Below are 18,459 nucleotides of genomic sequence, written 5' to 3'. Positions count from 1 at the left end.
GTAGGAGGGGAAAGGAAGAGAAAAAGAAAACGGGGGAAGAGGAAAGCAAGGAAGGAGAGGAGAAAATAAAATAGGCAATGAAATACAGTAACTAGGAGGATATAGGAAGGGAAGAGGGTGGTGGAAAATGTTAAATTGGAAAGATATGGAAGCTAATGAAGGCAGAGCATCAGGAAGGAGAAAGAGGAGAGATGAAGTGTGAATAGGCAGGAATGAGAAGAGAAGTACAGTGGTGTTTGGGGGACGGGGGGAGGGGGGGGGGAAGGAAATCAGCAAGTAGAAATATTAAAATGAGGTCAAAGAACCAAAAAAAAAAAAAAAACGAACAAAGGGAGTAAAGGTGGAAGCAAAATAAATCATAAAGGAGAGACGGAAGGTGAAAGGCGGACAGGTGGGAAGACGGAGGAGGAGGAGGAGATGGAGTGAGTGGAGAAGGGGGGAAGGAGGTGGGGGCAGGTTGAAGTGGGAGAGAAGGCAAGGGAGGGAGGAGGGGGGAGAGAGGGGAGGAAGAGAGACCATACAACTGGCAGAATTAGCTACGGGCGGGGGGAGGAATGATGAATGAGGGAGGGAGGAAAGGGGAGGAAAGGGAGGGAGGGAAGGGGAGGAAGGGAAGGGAGAAATGCACCAGTGAATATATTAGCCCATATATCTTCCTGTAGAGGGCGCGCTGGGCAGTGTATCGCTCAGGTAGGGTGCAATTACGGCAGGTGAGGGCCAGTGAGTCACGGTATGGACAGGTGGAGCGGCCATACAGGTGGATGTTGTTGTTGTTGTTGCTGATGATGTTGATGTTGTTGATGTTGTTGTTGTTGTTGTTGTTGATGATGTTGAAGGAAGACGGGGAGGAGTAGGATGTGGTGGACGTGGTGTCTGTGTGTGTGTGTGTGTGTGTGTGTGTGTGTGTGTGTGTGTGTGTGTGTGTGTGTGTGTGTGTGTGTGTGTGTGTGTGTGTGTGTGTGTGTGTGTGTGTGTGTGTGTGTGTGATACAATTTTTTTTTCAATACTGACTGTGATTACTTTTTAGTCTTCTTCATCCCCGTCTCAGACATGTTATTACTTGTTATTTTTTTTATTTATATATAACGAGGACGAGAAGTCTCCCTCACTACATCGCTTTATTAAACAACAAAAAATATACCAAAACAACGAAAAAAAATAATTAATCTTACTCCGCATTCCAATCTGAGCAAGGCAAAAATATAGGTCAGCGGCAATACAAAAACACTCTTAGCAGGTATTCCACGTAGACTTGGCGGTTACAGGTTAATAAGAGGTAGTCATAAACAGGTGGAGGTGAGCGGTGAGTCAACAAAAGCGTGATGAAATTTCCAGGTATTAATAAAGGTAGGCAGGGGTTACACGCCTAAAACTGTCCCTCTAAATGAACGCCACAAATCACCATGGCACAACACACACACAAAAAGAACTCATATGCACCATAACATCATCTAACAAACAAACACACACACGAAAGAACACTCATAAACACACAAGTTGAACAAAAAAGGACTCACAAAAATTTATAGTCATACACACACGCTACATAAATAAACACACACAAACACACTGACAATTGCACACACAAACACTCGCACACACATAAACTGAACAAACACAAACAAACACATACCCCCTACACACACACACACACACACACACACACACACACACACACACACACACACACACACACACGTCGCCCCCCCACAACCCCTCACATACACACCAGGTAAACACTCCATACAACCCACTCCCAGCACCCCCGAAACACCTCCAGCTCCACATGCAACACTAGCCCCCCTCCCTCCCCACTCATGTACCTGTAACACCACCCAGCTCCACATGCAACACTAGCCCTACTGTCCCCCCCCTCCCCCCTGTACCTGTAACACTTCCCAGCTCCACATGCAACACTAGCCACCCTCCACCCTCTCTTCACCCCCCCCCCCCCCGGCCACCCACGCCACGCCTCGCATTACGCTCCGGGGAAAGGCGAGGACGGGAGAGTCAGCCCCGAGACGCCTAATGATTTTGCCTTCACGTCGTCCGAAGCCTGACAAGCGAAGGTAATATGATTGATTATTCCTCGGACTCTGGCTGGTTGTTGATGGTTGTTATTGTTGTTGTTGTTAGTGGTGGTGGTGGCGGTGGGTGTTGGTGCCGTTTCTCATAATAGTAATGTTTTCTTATTTACGGCTGAATATAAAATGAGAAAACAGAAGATAATTGATGATGTTTAGGTAAGGGAGCACATTATTTTAACGCTTCATTTTATTGGTTGACTGTGATAGTGGCGTTAGCGTTGTTGTTGTTGTTGTTGTTGTTGTTGGTTGTGGTGGTGGTGGTGGTCGGTAGTGGTGGTGGTGGTAGACTTCCTCGTAATAAAAATGCCTTCTTACAAATGATAGAATATAAAATGAGAACAAACAGGAAATGATTGACGTTTCTTACACTCGATGGCCCATTTTCTAAGAGTAATGCAGGTTCTTCGTTGACTGTGATAGTGTTCTTTGTGTTGGTCTTGGTGTTGTTGATTGTTGTGGAGGTGGTGATGGTAGTGGCGGTGATGTTTTTTTTTTTTTTTTTTTACAACAATGGAGACAGCTCAAGGGCACAAAAAAAGGAAACAATAATATATATAAAAAAAAAGCCCGCTACTCGCTGCTCCTACAAAAAAAGAGTCAATAGAGGTAGGTGTTGGTGGTGCAAGGACCCATCAGTCACCTCCCAGCTCCGGCAAGACAGCAAAGAAAAAGAAGGAGCCTCATTATGAGCGAGAAATGAGGAGCTACAGCCCGGCGTGATGAATCGAAAACCCTCCTTGAAATTGCAAAGACGCTGCGCCCTCGACACTCACGCCTCCTCCTCCTCCTCCTCCTTCTCCTCCTCCTCCTCCTCCGTGTTTGAAGGATGCAATGCAGAGTGGAGAGGAGTAAGTGCTAACGAAGGAGACGAAGAAGAGGTGGTGGAGGAGGAGAAGGAGGAGGTGGAGGAGGAGGTGGAGAAGTTGAAAAAGTAGTGGAAGAAAGAAATGCAAAAATGGAGGCGGGGCAGGGAGGAGGAGTAGGAGGAAAAGGGTGGAGAAGGAGGAGGAGGAGGAGGAGGAGGAGGAGGAGGAGGAGGAGGGGAAAAATGAAACCAGAGCACCAAGTGAGGAAGGGAGAGTAAAATAAAGAAAAGAAAAAGACATTTACACACACACACACACACACACACACACACACACACACACACACACACACACACACACACACACACACGAGATAAAGGTGAACCATTCTCTCTGAGGCAACATAACAAGAAAACAGGAAAGGAAAAAAAAAAGTCACCAAAAGAAATCAGAAAATAAAAAAAAATATGAACCAGCAGAAATACATACAAACAAAAAAGACGAACGGCCATACGATACCAAAATAACAATAATAATAATAATGATAATAATAGTGATATGTGGTTTTAGACGATGGAAAAAAGGTACGTGATATAAAAGCAGGGAGGGGACAGCTAAAAGGGTGAAGAAATTAAGTAAGAAAGATTAAGTTTAAGCGGCGGAGAACACGTGATAAATAAAGCGAAAGGGATTTAAAGACAAGTGAAGAATAGCTAGATAATGAAAGATAAATAAAGTACGAAAGGAGGATTTAGAGAGAAAGAATAAACGGATAAAGAAAAATAATTAAACTGAGAAAGACAATTTGAAAAGGAAACATATATACATAACAGCTAAAGGCAGAGGATGTGTTGTTGAGGCAGGAAGAGAAGGGGAGATAAAAAAAAATAGCGGAAAAAGAAGCTAAAAAAAAGTGTACAAAATAGGAATAGTGCGATATATAAAAGATAGAAAGATGAGAAAATAATATAATAAAGAAGGAAAGATACAGTTTAAGCAAGTAACACAGCAGTTAAAGTCAGGGGGATTTAAAGACAGGTGAAAAAGATAAATGAAAAAAGTAGAAAGAAGTAGGACAAGAAGATACACGCTCAGAAGTAAATAAAGAAAGAAAGAGCCGGTTTAGGCAGAAAACACACACTAGATACAGCCAGAGGATATATTGCTGAAGCAGAGAGAGGGAGGAGGAGGGAATAAAACACAGAGGAACTACAAAAGAAAACAAGTGTAAAAAATAGGATAAAGACGACATATAAAGAATAGATACAAGAAAAAATAATTAAATAAAGAAGGAAAGATGCAGTTTGAGCAAGGAACACAGAAAAGATAAAGTCATAGGAATTTAAAGACAGGTGAAAAAAATTGATAAGAAAAGTAAAGAACATTAGAAAAAGAGTATATACACAGATGAAGAAAAGTTAAAGAAGAGAAGCCGTAAAATAAAGAAGTAAAGCCACAGTTTAAGCAGGGAACACACACTAGATAAAGCCAGGGGATGTATTGTTTAAGCGGGGACGGAGGGGGGAAGGGGGAGAGAGGGGGGAGGGGGGAGTGAGATAAGGCCACGAGACGAGGGCGCGTCACCCCCCTGAGGCCAAGTTGAGCATTCCAGCATTACCCGCGGGAGGCGACCCTCACGCCAAAAGTTACGACTTACGACCCGCACAGAAGAGGAGGAGGAGGAGGAGGAGGAGGAGGGAAGAAAGATGTGTTAGGAGAAAGTGAAGATGGGTGAGCAAGAAGGAGGCGGAGAGGAGGAAGACAAAGAGAAGAAGAAAAAGAAAAAGAAGGATCAGGAAAAGGAAAAGGAAAGAGAAATAGAACAGGCGTGAAAAGTGGAGAAAGGAGATGCTTAAAATACATCAACAAAAACATCAGTAAATGAAACAACAGCAGCAACAACAAGAACACAAACAACAGCAACATCAACACCACCACCAATAAAACAAAACAAAACAAAAAGCGGGAAACGGACAAAGGAAGCGATGACCTACAAATTCAGTAATGCCGCGTTGCCTCATTCGTATTATTTTTAACCAACAAACTAATGAACATATATAACGGGAACAACGGTATATTAAGCATACTTCTAAAGATCACAATAATAGTTAAAATAATCTCTGCTTAACACAATCAAACAAATTAAATACAAAAAAGAAATTACAAGACCCCAAACAATTACTAAACCCAATCACTCTCTCCCTTAACTTTCCCTTTCGATCCTTTAACCCCATATCCAGGTACGTTTTTCTACCTGTAAAAATATCCTTAAAAAATGTTCAGGTGTCTCGTGTGATTTAGAAAGATAGGAGAGTGTATCGATTCCGTTTGTTTTCTTTCCATATTTATCATCTTCGCATACCAAGAAACACACTCATTTTCTCTCTCTCTCTCTCTCTCTCTCTCTCTCTCTCTCTCTCTCTCTCTCTCTCTCTCTCTCTCTCTCTCGTCGACACTTCCTCTCTCCTCTCTCACCCTCGTAAGGAAGAAAAGAGGAAACATGAACACGCTTCCCTTTCCTCCTCCTCTTATTCCTCCTCCTCCTCCACCTCCTCCTCCTCCTTCTCCAACTCCTCCTCCTCCTCCTCTCTCCCTCCCTCTCTCTCCCTCTCTACACTTGAGGAGCTTCGGTTGTGGAAAGGCCTCTGAGGTTATTTCGTATCGATTGTATTTGTAAAGGGAGAATGCTGTTCCTCCTTCTCCTCCTCCTCCTCCTCCTCCTCCTCCTCCTCCTTGTTTATCACCTCAACCGCCGGAGGTTAGAAGGACCAAAAAGATTTTAAATGGCGTGCTCATCGTAGAAAGTGACATTTTACGCACAATTGAAAAGATTACAGTAAGCAAAGCTCCTGGTCCAGACAAAATTACCCCTATGATTTTAAAAGAAATCAAACATCAAATTTGTAAACCGCTCTCTATCATATTCAATAAATCTTTAACAGCTGGAAAAGTTCCGTCGGATTTGAAACTGGCAAATGTCACAACAATTTTCAAAAAGGGGGATAAGTCTCATCCAGGAAACTATCGACCAATTAGCCTGACATCATTTGTTTGTAAGTTAATGCAGACTATCATTCGCGACAATATGGTGAGATTCTTCGAAGAAAATGATTTAATAAATAATTCGCAACATGGCTTCCGTAGTAAACGTTCGTGTTTAACTAACTTACTTGATTTTTTTCATTATATTTTTGAGGTGTTCGATGAAAGCAGATCAGTAGATATCATATATCCGGATTTTCGAAAGGCATTTGATAAGGTCCCCCACCAACGATTGCTCAGTAAACTATTGGCGCACGATATCTCGGGTAACATTCACAATTGGCTTGTGGACTGGCTCTCTGAGCGGAAACAGAGAGTAGTTCTAAACGGTGTTACATCTAACTGGCTCGATGTCAGAAGCGGCGTACCTCAAGGATCAGTGCTTGGTCCCGTGCTCTTCTTAATTTATGTTAATGATATCGATGATGGGCTCACTTGCGAAGTATCAAAATTTGCTGATGACACAAAAATCGCTAGTAAGGTAACTGCGACACTCGACGAAGAAGCTTTACAATCAGATCTCGATCGACTTGCACGTTGGGCCAATCAATGGCAAATTAAATTTAACGTTGACAAATGTAAAGTGTTACACATCGGAAAAAATAACAATCGTGTTCAGTACGTAATGAATGGCCAACAACTTTCTGCAGTAAGTAAAGAAAAGGATCTTGGAATCACTATATCAAGCGATTTATAGCCCACTCAGCATTGTTCAGAGATAGTTAAAACCGCAAACAAATTGGTTGGCTTCATCGGACGAGTCTTAAATAATAAATCGGAAAAAGTAATATTAAAACTATAATTCGCTGGTTCGACCCCATCTAGAGTACTGTGTACAGTTTTGGTCTCCCTATTACAGTAAAGACATAGAAAAGTTAGAATGGGTTCAACGGACAGTAACAAAAATGATTCCTAGGTTGATAAATTTATCTTATGAACAAAGATTTAAAGAAGTAAATTTATTCAGCCTATCAAAACGAAGAATGTAAGGCGATCTAATAGAAGTGTTTAAAATGTTTAAAGGATTCAGTGATATTAATGCGGAAGATTACTTTACAATTGATCGATCAAACAGAACAAGAAGAAATCACAATTTCAAGATAAGTGGTAAAAGATTCTCGTCGCACGAAGCCAAATACTTCTTCTTCAATCGAGTCGTTAATGTTTGGAATTCTCTGCCCTATGATGTCGTTGATAGTACAACAGTTAAGGCCTTCAAGAATAGATTAGACAAGTATTTTGAATCCAACAAGCAACTAAGATATTACTCAGTGTCGTAATAACGTTAAGTTATTTCAAATACTGGTGTCCTTGTCCGTTTTTATCGCCCGGTTAGTGGTAGCAGTAATGGTAGTTCTTTCCTCTTTCCTACATAAATTCCATGCAGTTTTTCCATGCTGCATGGTTCTTTTTCCTTTCCTGCCAGCTTTGGCTGGAGGGATGGGGGGGTGGGGAGGAGCCTTCACCTTTGCTGTCCTTCATCTTCCACCTTTGATTAGATAGTTAGTGTAGCTTGTCACAAACAGCCTCGTAAGGACCATCAGGTCTGCTGTTGTTTGTTCTTCCTTTATGTTTCTTTATTCCTCCTCCTCCTCTAAGTTCAGTCCTTTTCTTCCTGTTCTTTTTCTCTCCCTAGTTATCTATCTACTTTTATTATATTTCGTCTTGTTTTTTCTGCCTTGTCAGTGGACCGTATTGGCTATACAGGCAGCGCCACATGTGGCCACTCAACTCCATAGAGTTCACGTTATAGACTAAAGTGCGTCTGAGGCTGTCTCAGGGATACACGGCCATGATGCCGCCATCGCCCCAAGCCGATGATTGCACACACTTCACTCCGACCCGATTTCAGTTTTTCTCCATGTCAAATTGTGGAGTCATGAAATCGGATAGGAATAAAGTGTGTGCAGTTGATGGCTTGGAGCGATGGCGGCACCAAGGCCTTGTGTCCTGGAGGCAGCCTCAGACGCACTCTAGTACATAACTTGAGTTCTATGGAAAGTACTGCTTTGACAGTTCACCGAGTGGCCACGTGTGGCGCTGCCTGTATAGCCAATACGGTCCAATGGACCGTTTCGTCTTTCGCTTATTTCCTTCTCTCTCTCTCTCTCTCTCTCTCTCTCTCTCTCTCTCTCTCTCTCTCTCTCTCTCTATATATATATGTATATATATATATATATATATATATATATATATATATATATATATATATATATATATATATATATATATATATATATATATATATATTTGTGTTCCTCCTTCCCATTTTATTTTCTCTCCTCCTCCTCCTCCTCTTCCTCCAATTCTTCCTCCTATTACTATCAATTGGTCTCCTTCCACTGATAAAATGTTTGTATCTATTTTTCTTGACGACTCTCTCTCTCTCTCTCTCTCTCTCTCTCTCTCTCTCTCTCTCTCTCTCTCTCTCTCTCTCTCTCTCTCTCTCTCTCTCTCTCTCTCTCTCTCTCTCTGCTGCGTGTTTGCATTATATCTTGCTCTGTCCTCGTTCTTGTCTTTGTCCTCTCCCTCCTCCTCCTCCTCCTCCTCCTCCTCCTCCTCCTCCTCTTCCTCCTCCTCCTTCTCTTCTGTGTATTTCTGTTCTCCGCATATTTCGTCCCTTTCCTATATCCGTCAATGATTGTTGGTCTTATTCGTCTCGTCCTTCGTCTCTTTCTTCTTATCTCATTTGCTATTTGTCGTATTCATCATATTCGTCCTCCTCTTCCGCCTCCTCTTTCTTTTTTTTCGTATTTCTGTCCTGCACGTATTTATTTTTTCCATATTTGTCGACGGCTTTATTCTTATCGTGTCTTCTTCTTTGTTTTTTATTTCTTGTTCCTTTCACTATTCGTCTTTTTCTCATTATTTCTCCTGCTCCACCTCTCTTTGTAGTCTTGTCCTCCACGCATTCAATTTCTTCCCATATTTGTGGATGGTTTTATTCTCATTCTTGTCTAATTCTTCGTCTTTTTCTTCTTATTCCCTTAGCGATTCATTTTTTCTTCTCCTTCCTCCTCTTCCTCCTTTAATTTCTCTTTGTGTTCCTGTTCTCATTTTTTTTCTATATTTATCAATGATTTTCTTCTTATTCGCGTCTAGTTTTCTTTTTTTCTTATTATTCCCTTTACTATTCGTCTTTATCTTCTTCTCATTCCTCACATTACCCCTCTTCCATCTTTGTATTCCTATCTTCTTCGTATGTTATTTTCATTCTTTATTCGTATGTTATTTTCATTCTTTATTCGTATGTCACTTTCATTCTTTATTCGTATGTCATTTTCATTCTTTATTCGTATGCCATTTTCATTCTTTATTCGTATGTCACTTTCATTCTTTATTCGTATGTCATTTTCATTCTTTATTCGTATGTCATTTTCATTCTTTATTCGTATGCCATTTTCATTCTTTATTCGTATGTCATTTTCATTCTTTATTCGTATGTCATTTTCATTCTTTATTCGTATGTCATTTTCATTCTTTATTCGTATGCCATTTTCAGTCTTTATTCGTATGTCATTTTCATTCTTTATTCGTATGTCATTTTCATTCTTTATTCGTATGTCATTTTCATTCTTTATTCGTATGTCATTTTCAGTCTTTATTCGTATGTCACTTTCATTCTTTATTCGTATGTCATTTTCATTCTTTATTCGTATGTCATTTTCATTCTTTATTCGTATGTCATTTTCATTCTTTATTCGTATGTCATTTTCATTCTTTATTCGTATGTCATTTTCATTCTTTATTCGTATGTCATTTTCATTCTTTATTCGTATGTCATTTCATTTTCATTCTTTATTCGTATGTCATTTTCATTCTTTATTCGTATGTCATTTTCATTCTTTATTCGTATGTCATTTTCATTCTTTATTCGTATGTCATTTTCATTCTTTATTCGTATGCCATTTTCAGTCTTTATTCGTATGTCATTTTCATTCTATATTTGCCAGTGATTTTTTCCTTGTTCGTGTTGTTATTCGTTTCTTTCTTCTTCTATTTCTCCTCCCAATCCATCATCTCGCCGTCATTATCATCGCGGCGTACTGACAACACGTTCGACTCCCGCTCCGTACCGGCAATTCACTGCGCCATTACGCATTGAGCAGGTCGTTGTGGTAAGGCCTTTGTGGGGGGCGGAGGGAAATGAGTTCCTGACCTTTTTTTTTCACCGATAGTATTGTCAGCATATTAAAAAAAAGTTCACCACTAATAATCAAACAGGCTGGCGCGCTTAATGAGAGTAAGTATTCCTTTTGCGGACTTAATAACGTTTTTTTATGGCCTGATGGTAAGCAGGGACACAACGAGTCGGATGCTACGTACTTGTATATTACGTGTTTCATTCAGAAGTAATTACAGGATGACGCAATATGGAATTCACTTTATGCTGCGTCACTAGACTGTGGGAGGATAATAACCTTTGCAATAATAAGAATATGAATTTTTGACGATAACACGAAAATAACAATAATAGTGCATAAGAATAAGAGTAAATTTTCCTGCCACAGTTACTCGCCACGGGACACGTCAGTAACATGTTGTAATCAGGTTGCCTTGGACGGAGCCTTGAGACTGTGATGAATGACTTGTCCCTAGTGAGTGAGTGTGTGTGTGTGTGTGTGTGTGTAGTAGTAGTAATAGTAAAAAATGAAGCAACTGTCTACACTCACTGATACATGAAAAAAATCTCGACATTAAATTTTCACATTTTTAGTTTTATCTTCTACACAAGTGCAGAAAATATTGCTCAATACTCCACTACGACGTTTTCATTGACCTAAGTACTAACAGCTATCTCTCAGACTTATCGGCGTCGTTATTTGAGTACTTTCACGAGAAATTTAACAACTTCGCTAGATTGAGCAGAGTAAATATTGACACGCATTGCAGTGGTTTCTCTCTCTCCCTCTCCCTCTTCTCTCTCTCTCTCTCTCTCTCTCTCTCTCTCTCTCTCTCTCTCTCTCTCTCTCTCTCTCTCTCTCTCTCTCTCTCTCTCTCTCTCTCTCTCTCTCTCTCTCTCTCTCACACACACACACACACACACAGTAATCCATTTTTCTTCAGTGTCACGGTGTATCCTCCCATTCACATCACATATTTACAAACACACTCAAATGGACACGGGTAGCTTAAAACACACACACACACACACACACACACACACACACAGACACACACGAACACAAAAACACACAAAAGTTAAAATACGGGACACATTACGAGCTTGACTCAACCTTTAAAAATACAAATAGGCAGGAACACACACACACACACACACACACACACACACACACACACACACACACACACACACACACATCGCATGCTCCCCCAATATTACTGGAAGCCTTGTCACATTTACACGACTATACACATTCATTTTATCGGCGCCGGGAAAAGAATGTCATTATATACTCTATTTGCGTTCCCTGTCAGTGGCGCGGACGCACTCATATGTGGTCCCGAATGCAGATGTGTGTGCGTGCGTGTGTGTGTAGGGGGGGGGGGGGGTTCCGCTTCAGTATCTCTCTATCTTTGCCTCCTCTCTTCCCATCCCTCTCCCTTCCCTCCCATCTCCCGCAGTCATAACTCTACATTTCCTCTCCCATTAATTCCCATCACTTAATTCGTCCCTATCCGCCCATTCATTCCCATTATCATTCCCTATTTACCCCATTTATGCCTTCTTCCCCATTCATCCCATTTCCCTCCTCACCTCTCATCACCGTACTTTACTCCCCCTCCTAACTCCATTACTCCTCCTTCCGACCCCTCAGTACATTTATCATCCGTGATTTATGTTTATTATCTATCAGGGCATTCCGCTCCATCAGTGAGAGAACAGACGGCGTTGCTCTTATTAGTAGTGCCGTGCCAGTCCATGTTTAGTGTTCGTTGTGAATGTTACGGGAAAAAAATTACTTAACCTTATTCTGTGATCTGTGTTCTCTTCCTCTCTTATAAGCAGTACGCCATAACGCATGAAACACGGCCATTCGTTCTCGTTTTCTTTTTTACGCACGTCTATAAAAAATAATGTAAGGGATTGCCTCCTTCCTCTACCTTATAACGACTGGATATACCGATTAAATGGTGTTCCGTTCTCTAGACAACACAAGAAAAGGGTAAAACAAGTGGTAAAATATCTAAGGGTTTTTTTTCGGCGACAGAACACGCAGAAAACAACACTCAAATCTACAAAAAAAAAGGAACAAAAAGAGGACAAAGAGGATGATGCATGCAAATTTATCTTAAGTGAAAGAGTCCAGGAGAACCAAGGGAAGGAAAACGTTGGTATGAGCTGCTTTTGAGGACTATGAAAGTAAGCGCGTGAATTATAAGAGGAGGGACCTTTAAATATATGAGTTAAGGGAGTTAATAATCTTTCGTCCCTTCTTTCGATTTCTTCTTCTTTCTTCTCTCTTTAGTTTAGGAGAACGTTGGGGGTGAAAACGTTAGTATGAGCTGCTTATGAGGACTCTGAAAGTAAACGCGTGAATTATAGGAAGAGGGGAACCTTTACATATATATAATCTTTCGTCCCTTCTTTCAATTTCTTCTTCTTTCTTCTCTCTTTAGTTTAGGAGAACGTTGGGAAGGAAAACGTTAGTATGAGCTGTTTGTTAGAACCATGAAAGTAAAGGCGGGAATTATAGGATGAGGATGAACCTTTAAATATATGAGTTAAGGGAGTTCATAATCTTTCGTCCCTTCTTCAAATTTCTTCTTCTTTCATCTCCCTTTAGTTTAGGAGACCGTTGGGGAGGAAAACGTTAGTATGAGCTGTTTGTGAGAACCATGAAAGTAAAGGCGGGAATTATAGGATGAGGATGAACCTTTAAACATATGAGTTAAGGGAGTTAATAATCTTTCGTTCCTTCTTTAAATTTCTTCTTCTTTCATCTCCCTTTAGTTTAGGAGACCGTTGGGGAAGAAAGAGTTAGTATGAGCTGTTTGTTAGAAGCATGAAAGTAAATGCGTGAATTATAGGATGAGGATGAACCTTTAAATATATGAGTTAAGGGAGTTCATAGTCTTTTGTCCCGTCTTCAAATTTCTTCTTCTTTCATCTCCCTTTAGTTTAGGAGACCGTTGGGGAAGAAAGAGTTAGTATGAGCTGTTTGTGAGAAGCATGAAAGTAAATGCGTGAATTATAGGATGAGGATGAACCTTTAAATATATGAGTTAAGGGAGTTCATAGTCTTTCGTCCCTTTTTTCAATTTCTTCTTTTTTCTTCTCCCTTTTAGTTTAGGCGACGTTGGGGATGAAAACGTTAAAATGAATTTATGGGAAGAAAAAGTTAGACTGAATTTATGAAGATTATGAGAATGAGTGCGCGAATGAGTAAAGCAGGAGCCCGGGAGTGTAAGAAGTGAGAGCTAATCCTTCGTTCCTTTTTCCCCCTTCCAGAATCACGCTGCTGGGAAGGTTTCACGAACTCAACATCCACTACGGCGTCTTCCTCGGCGGCCTCGGAGACTTCACGGAAATCTTTCTCGGGCTGCTCGACAATTTCCGGGGCTGTATGGACCAGGTGAGAGAGAGAGAGAGAGAGAGAGAGAGAGAGAGAGAGAGAGAGAGAGAGAGTGAGTGAGTGAGTGAGTGAGTGAGTGAGTGAGTGTGTGTGTGTGTGTGTGTGTGTGTGTGTGTGTGTGTGTGTGTGTGTGTGTGTGTGTGTGTGTGTGTGTGTGTGTGTGTGTGTGTGTGTGTGTGTTTCAGCCTTGCTCCCATATATTTTTTGGCTGTTTTCTTTAACAATATTTTCCTTGCGCTAATCAAGGTCAGTTATGTCAAAGTGTTATTAATCACTCAATGTAACATAACTCTCTCGAATCTTGAATGTATTTTTATTATAACTACTATTATTTTTGTTATTATTACCACCACCATCACCACCACCATCATCATCGTCATCATCTTTCACCTTCCTCACCTCCCTTCTAACCTCACCTGTCCAATTATCTCCCCCTTCCTCCAGGAAATGTGTTATTCGAATCCTAAGCATAATTATTTCATACCCTTTCTCCTTCATCTTTCTCGCCGCTCTCTCTCTCTCTCTCTCTCTCTCTCTCTCTCTCTCTCTCTCTTGACTAAATATATCTTCAATTATCTTTATCATTACCACTGTTTTCTTATCATTAACACCAGCATCTTCATCTCGTATCTTTTTCTCCTTTACATTACTCGCCTCGTCCTTCCTAACCTACCTGTCCCTACCTCCCTCTCTTGACTAAACATATCTTCAATTACCTTTATCATTACCATTGTTTTCTTATCATTAGCACCAGCATCTTCATCTCATACCTTTTACTCCTTCACCTTACTCGCCTTCCTCCTAATTTACCTGTTCCACCCTCTCTCATTCTCTTCACTAAATATATCTTGAATTGTCATTATTACGACTACTATTATGTGTTATTGTTAGCCCCATCATCATCATCTTCAAGTCACACGCTTTCTCTTCCTCTTTCCTCACGTCCCTTCTATCCTCACCTGTTCAACACTCCCGTCCTTCCATCATTATTTCCACATTAAGCATCATTATATACCATTTCTTTTTCCACCTGTCTCTCCTCCCTCCAAACCTCACGTTCCTCTCTCTCGTCCTTCCTCTATTATTTCCATCATACACCTGTTCTCTTCCACTTTTCTCGCCTCACTCCTAACCTAACCTGTCCCTCCCTCTCCGTTTTCCTTCAGGTGACATACAACGGGATAGAGGTTCTTCGGGAGGCGCGGGAAGGCGACCCCAAGACCTCGGACGTGTACGGCGTGGAGTGGCAGTGCTCGGAGGAGTTTGACGCAGCACCCACCGCCGCCATCAGCTTCGTGCAGCCCGGCGCCTACGTGGCCTTCCAGGACTCCTACCCACGCACGGGAGGCTCCATCAGCATGCAAATCAAGACGCAGAGCCAGCACGCCCTTCTGCTGTACAACACGGGGCCGCCCTCAAGGTAGGTGGGTGGGTGGAGGTGAGGTCTGAAGAGATGGGTGTGATGGTGGTGGTTTGTGGGGTAAAATGATAGGTGGTTGGGCGATGGGTGAGTGGAGGATGGGTGGCTGATGTTTGAATAAGTGGGTGTTTTTTTGTGGTGTTTTGTGTGGTACAATGATAGGTGGAGGGTGGGTGGCGATAATGTTTGAATAAGTGGGTGTTTTTTTGTGGTGGTTTGTGTGGTACAATGATAGGTGGAGGGTGGGTGGCGATAATGTTTGAATAAGTGGGTGTTTTTTTGTGGTGGTTTGTGTGGTACAATGATAGGTGGAGGGTGGGTGGCGATAATGTTTGAATAAGTGGGTGTTTTTTTGTGGTTGGTTTGTGTGGTTCTTTGCTAGTGGTTGTTGGTTTGTGAATCTTTGGTTTGTGGAAGAGTGATCGACTCTGGTGCCAGATGTTATGAGGGGAAAAGTAATAGTAAAAGTTATGTGTGTGTGAGTGGTGCTTTATCAGGTGTTTGGTGGTTTGTGTCTCTTGTCCTTAATACCTTTCTCGACTTTCTCTCACACCGGAAGTCATGTCTGGTATAACTATAAAACCAAAGCCAAATCGAAGTTCAAGCAATATAATTTCTGCTAAACTATGTACTATGGTGATTAAGCATTATACAGGTAGACAACGAGGAACGGATGAACAGCAGAGGGCGGGTGTACTCAATAAAAGAAAGGATCATACGTCACATTAAACTCAAAATCAACTAAAATCAAAGAGCAGATTTTAGGCCGAGGCAAAAACAAGGCTGACACTGTTACCCAAGTAGACACGCGAGCAGAAGCGAGCAGGTGGGGAGCAGGTGTCTGTGTGAGAGCAAAGAAAGGTGCTGGAAAGGTTCAGGTGTGGTGAGGGATAGAGAGTGTGTGAAGCCCTGCGTGCATGGCGTAGCAAAGCGGGCGGAGCAGAGGCGCCGAGAAGCTGATTTGCCGCGTCAGCCGTGATGAAAGGAATGCGTGTGATGAAGGCGGCTCGCGGGAAGTGGGGCGATGCGTGTGTGTGAATGGAGAGCTTTAATGCGCCAAGGAACTGTGGGTGTTACGAGGGAAACACGCGGAGATTGAGGTGATTCGTAAGTGTCTGGCAGAATACCGCTAAATGAATACGTGGACCAGGAGGGGGAAAATGTGTTTGAATTAAAGAAGAAAAGGAAAAAAAATACACCAGAGGAAGTGAAACGAGGCTAGAGGGGAAAATATTATATGCATGAATGAAGGAAATTAAATAAATACCACCAAACGAAATTAAAACTAACCTCAAACGAAATGAGACAAGTAACACCAAACGAATACATAGAATACATAATCTACGGAGAAAGTATTTAACTTACGAATGAATGAAGGAAGGAAGGCAATTATAAAAGAGATGAAATGTTTAATAGAAGCACGCAGAGAAACTAGTTGCATGCAATAACAAAAGAACGAAAAGAAACGAGTAAAAGATTAGTAAAAGAGATTAACAACCTGAACGTATGATTGAACTGCAGGAAATGAAACGAAAAGAAATGTTAAATAAAAGGTTATGAAACTGAATATACGCATGACAAGGAAACAAAACGGAGACACAAATTAAACAAGAGCAGGTTAACGAACTGAAATGTGTGCATGAACAGAAACATGAAAAAAAAGGTTAACTAAATGAGATTATGAAGCAAAACACCTGAGCGCCGCACGGAAGACAGGAAGAAAACTGATAAAATGCTGAATAATTGAAAGTTCGATAAAATGCACGAAAGAAAAAGAAAAAAAGAAAAACACGGTGGAAAAATGTGAAATAATTAAGATACTGCAGACCAAAAAAAAACATCCCGAGTGAAAAAAATACATCGACAAAAAAAAAAAAATGCATGAGAGGAGAGAAATATTGCGTGGGGAAAAAATGTTAAATAAATGCGGGTTAGGGAGAAGAGATGAGCATGGACGGAAGAAGGTAATGAAACGCAGAAAGAAAGAAGAGTTCAATAACGCGGCGCCCGTCCCATAAAAGGCCGACTTTCTCCTCTTTTATACAAGGTTACGGAGCCCAAAATTACTCCATCTGGCGGGGCTGTGTGTGTGTGTGTGTGTGTGTGTGTGTGTGGACCACCTCTGTGACATGAGTTGTGGATTCTTTCTTTCTTTGTCTCTCTATCTGTCTGTCTGTCTGTCTGCCTGTCTGTCTGTCTTACCTAAAAAAAAATATAACAATGATAGTAGAGATGATAATGATAGCAGTGCCGATGATAATGATAAATGACAATGATGATGATGATGATAAAGTCGTGATGAAAGATGAAAAAAAGAAAGTAAAATTGCCCTTTCCTTCCCAGCCAATTTCAGTAATGCATTATATATCAGTTCCTTTCATCTCGCTGGGCAAACTGTATTAAGAAACTGAGAGAGCAAGAAGAAACGAAAGGAAGAAAGTAATCAGAAAGAATCCCCATGGCTGAACAGACCGGCCGAGCGACAGAGCGAAAGACAGACAGACAGAAGAAAAGTCCCACAATGACCCAGACCTACCGACCACACACACGCTTCGCCCCGGCCTGGTGGTCTGCCCTCAAACCTTTATTAAACGGAATCAGCGAGGCACCTGAACGCTGAATCACTGCCTACCTACCAGGAGAGAGAGAGAGAGAGAGAGAGAGAGAGAGAGAGAGAGAGAAAGCTGAATAGATTGAAAAATAGATAAAAAAGTATAACAATAGAAATTTGTAGATACTATAGATGTTGATACTAAAGAAATGAAAATATAGAGAGATAATAATACACAGATAAAAAGATAAGAAGAGAGATAGACCTGAAAAAAAGATATAGAAAATAATACACAGATATAGAAAAATGAAAAGAGAAACACACACACACACACACACACACACACACACACACACACACACACACACACACACACACACACACACACACACACACACAGAGCCCTCCAGCATCATCTCTCCCCCCCTCCCCTTCCCCTCTCTCCACCCTAACACCCCCTCCCCCCACCACCCCTCCACCCAGCCCAAACACACCAACAAGACAGGTAGCCACAATTTTACTCAGAGACACAAAGCAGAATTTCTCTCCTGTACATGTGGAGACAATTTTCCTTATTAGTGAAAGATATACGAGACTGGTTGCACGCCGGCTGAGTAGTATATGTTATCTCTCTCTCTCTCTCTCTCTCTCTCTCTCTCTCTCTCTCTCTCTCTCTCTCTCTCTCTCTCTCTCTCTCTCTCTCTCTCTCTCTCTCTCTCTCTCTCTCTCTCTCTCTCTCTCTCTCTCTCTCTCTCTCTCTCTCTCTCCTGCTACCACTAAAATATATTCCTCCACTGGCCAGGGATCAACAACACACTTCACCATTTGAAAGTTAGTTGCGGGAAAGCCAGAAGTTAGTTTTTTGCTCTTTTCTCTCTCTTTTTTTGTGCTACATGCAGAGCGAGTTTTTTTGGTGGGTGGGTGTGGTTGATATGGGGTTCAAAGGGGTGAGGGTAGTAGAAGTAGTAGTAGTAGTAGTAGTAGTAGTAGTAGTAGTAGTAGTGGTAGTAGTAGT

At 41.4% G+C, this 18,459-nt stretch overlaps 1 protein-coding gene across 1 annotated transcript in view; it reads left to right on the top strand.

Moving 5' to 3' along the window:
• LOC126998056 (chondroitin sulfate proteoglycan 4-like) overlaps positions 1-18,459 on the top strand; it is a 70,295-nt gene that overhangs the window by 16,472 nt on the left and 35,364 nt on the right. The window contains exons 3-4 of the mRNA XM_050859384.1: positions 13,350-13,473; positions 14,640-14,893. Coding sequence (XP_050715341.1) covers positions 13,350-13,473; positions 14,640-14,893 — 378 coding nt within the window. The remainder of the gene's footprint in view (positions 1-13,349; positions 13,474-14,639; positions 14,894-18,459) is intronic.

The sequence above is a fragment of the Eriocheir sinensis genome, chromosome 13 (assembly GCF_024679095.1).
Source record: "Eriocheir sinensis breed Jianghai 21 chromosome 13, ASM2467909v1, whole genome shotgun sequence".
Classification (NCBI taxonomy): Eukaryota; Metazoa; Arthropoda; class Malacostraca; order Decapoda; family Varunidae; genus Eriocheir; species Eriocheir sinensis.
Note: the sequence above shows the minus strand (reverse complement) of the source record. Positions and strands in the feature narration are given on the sequence as shown.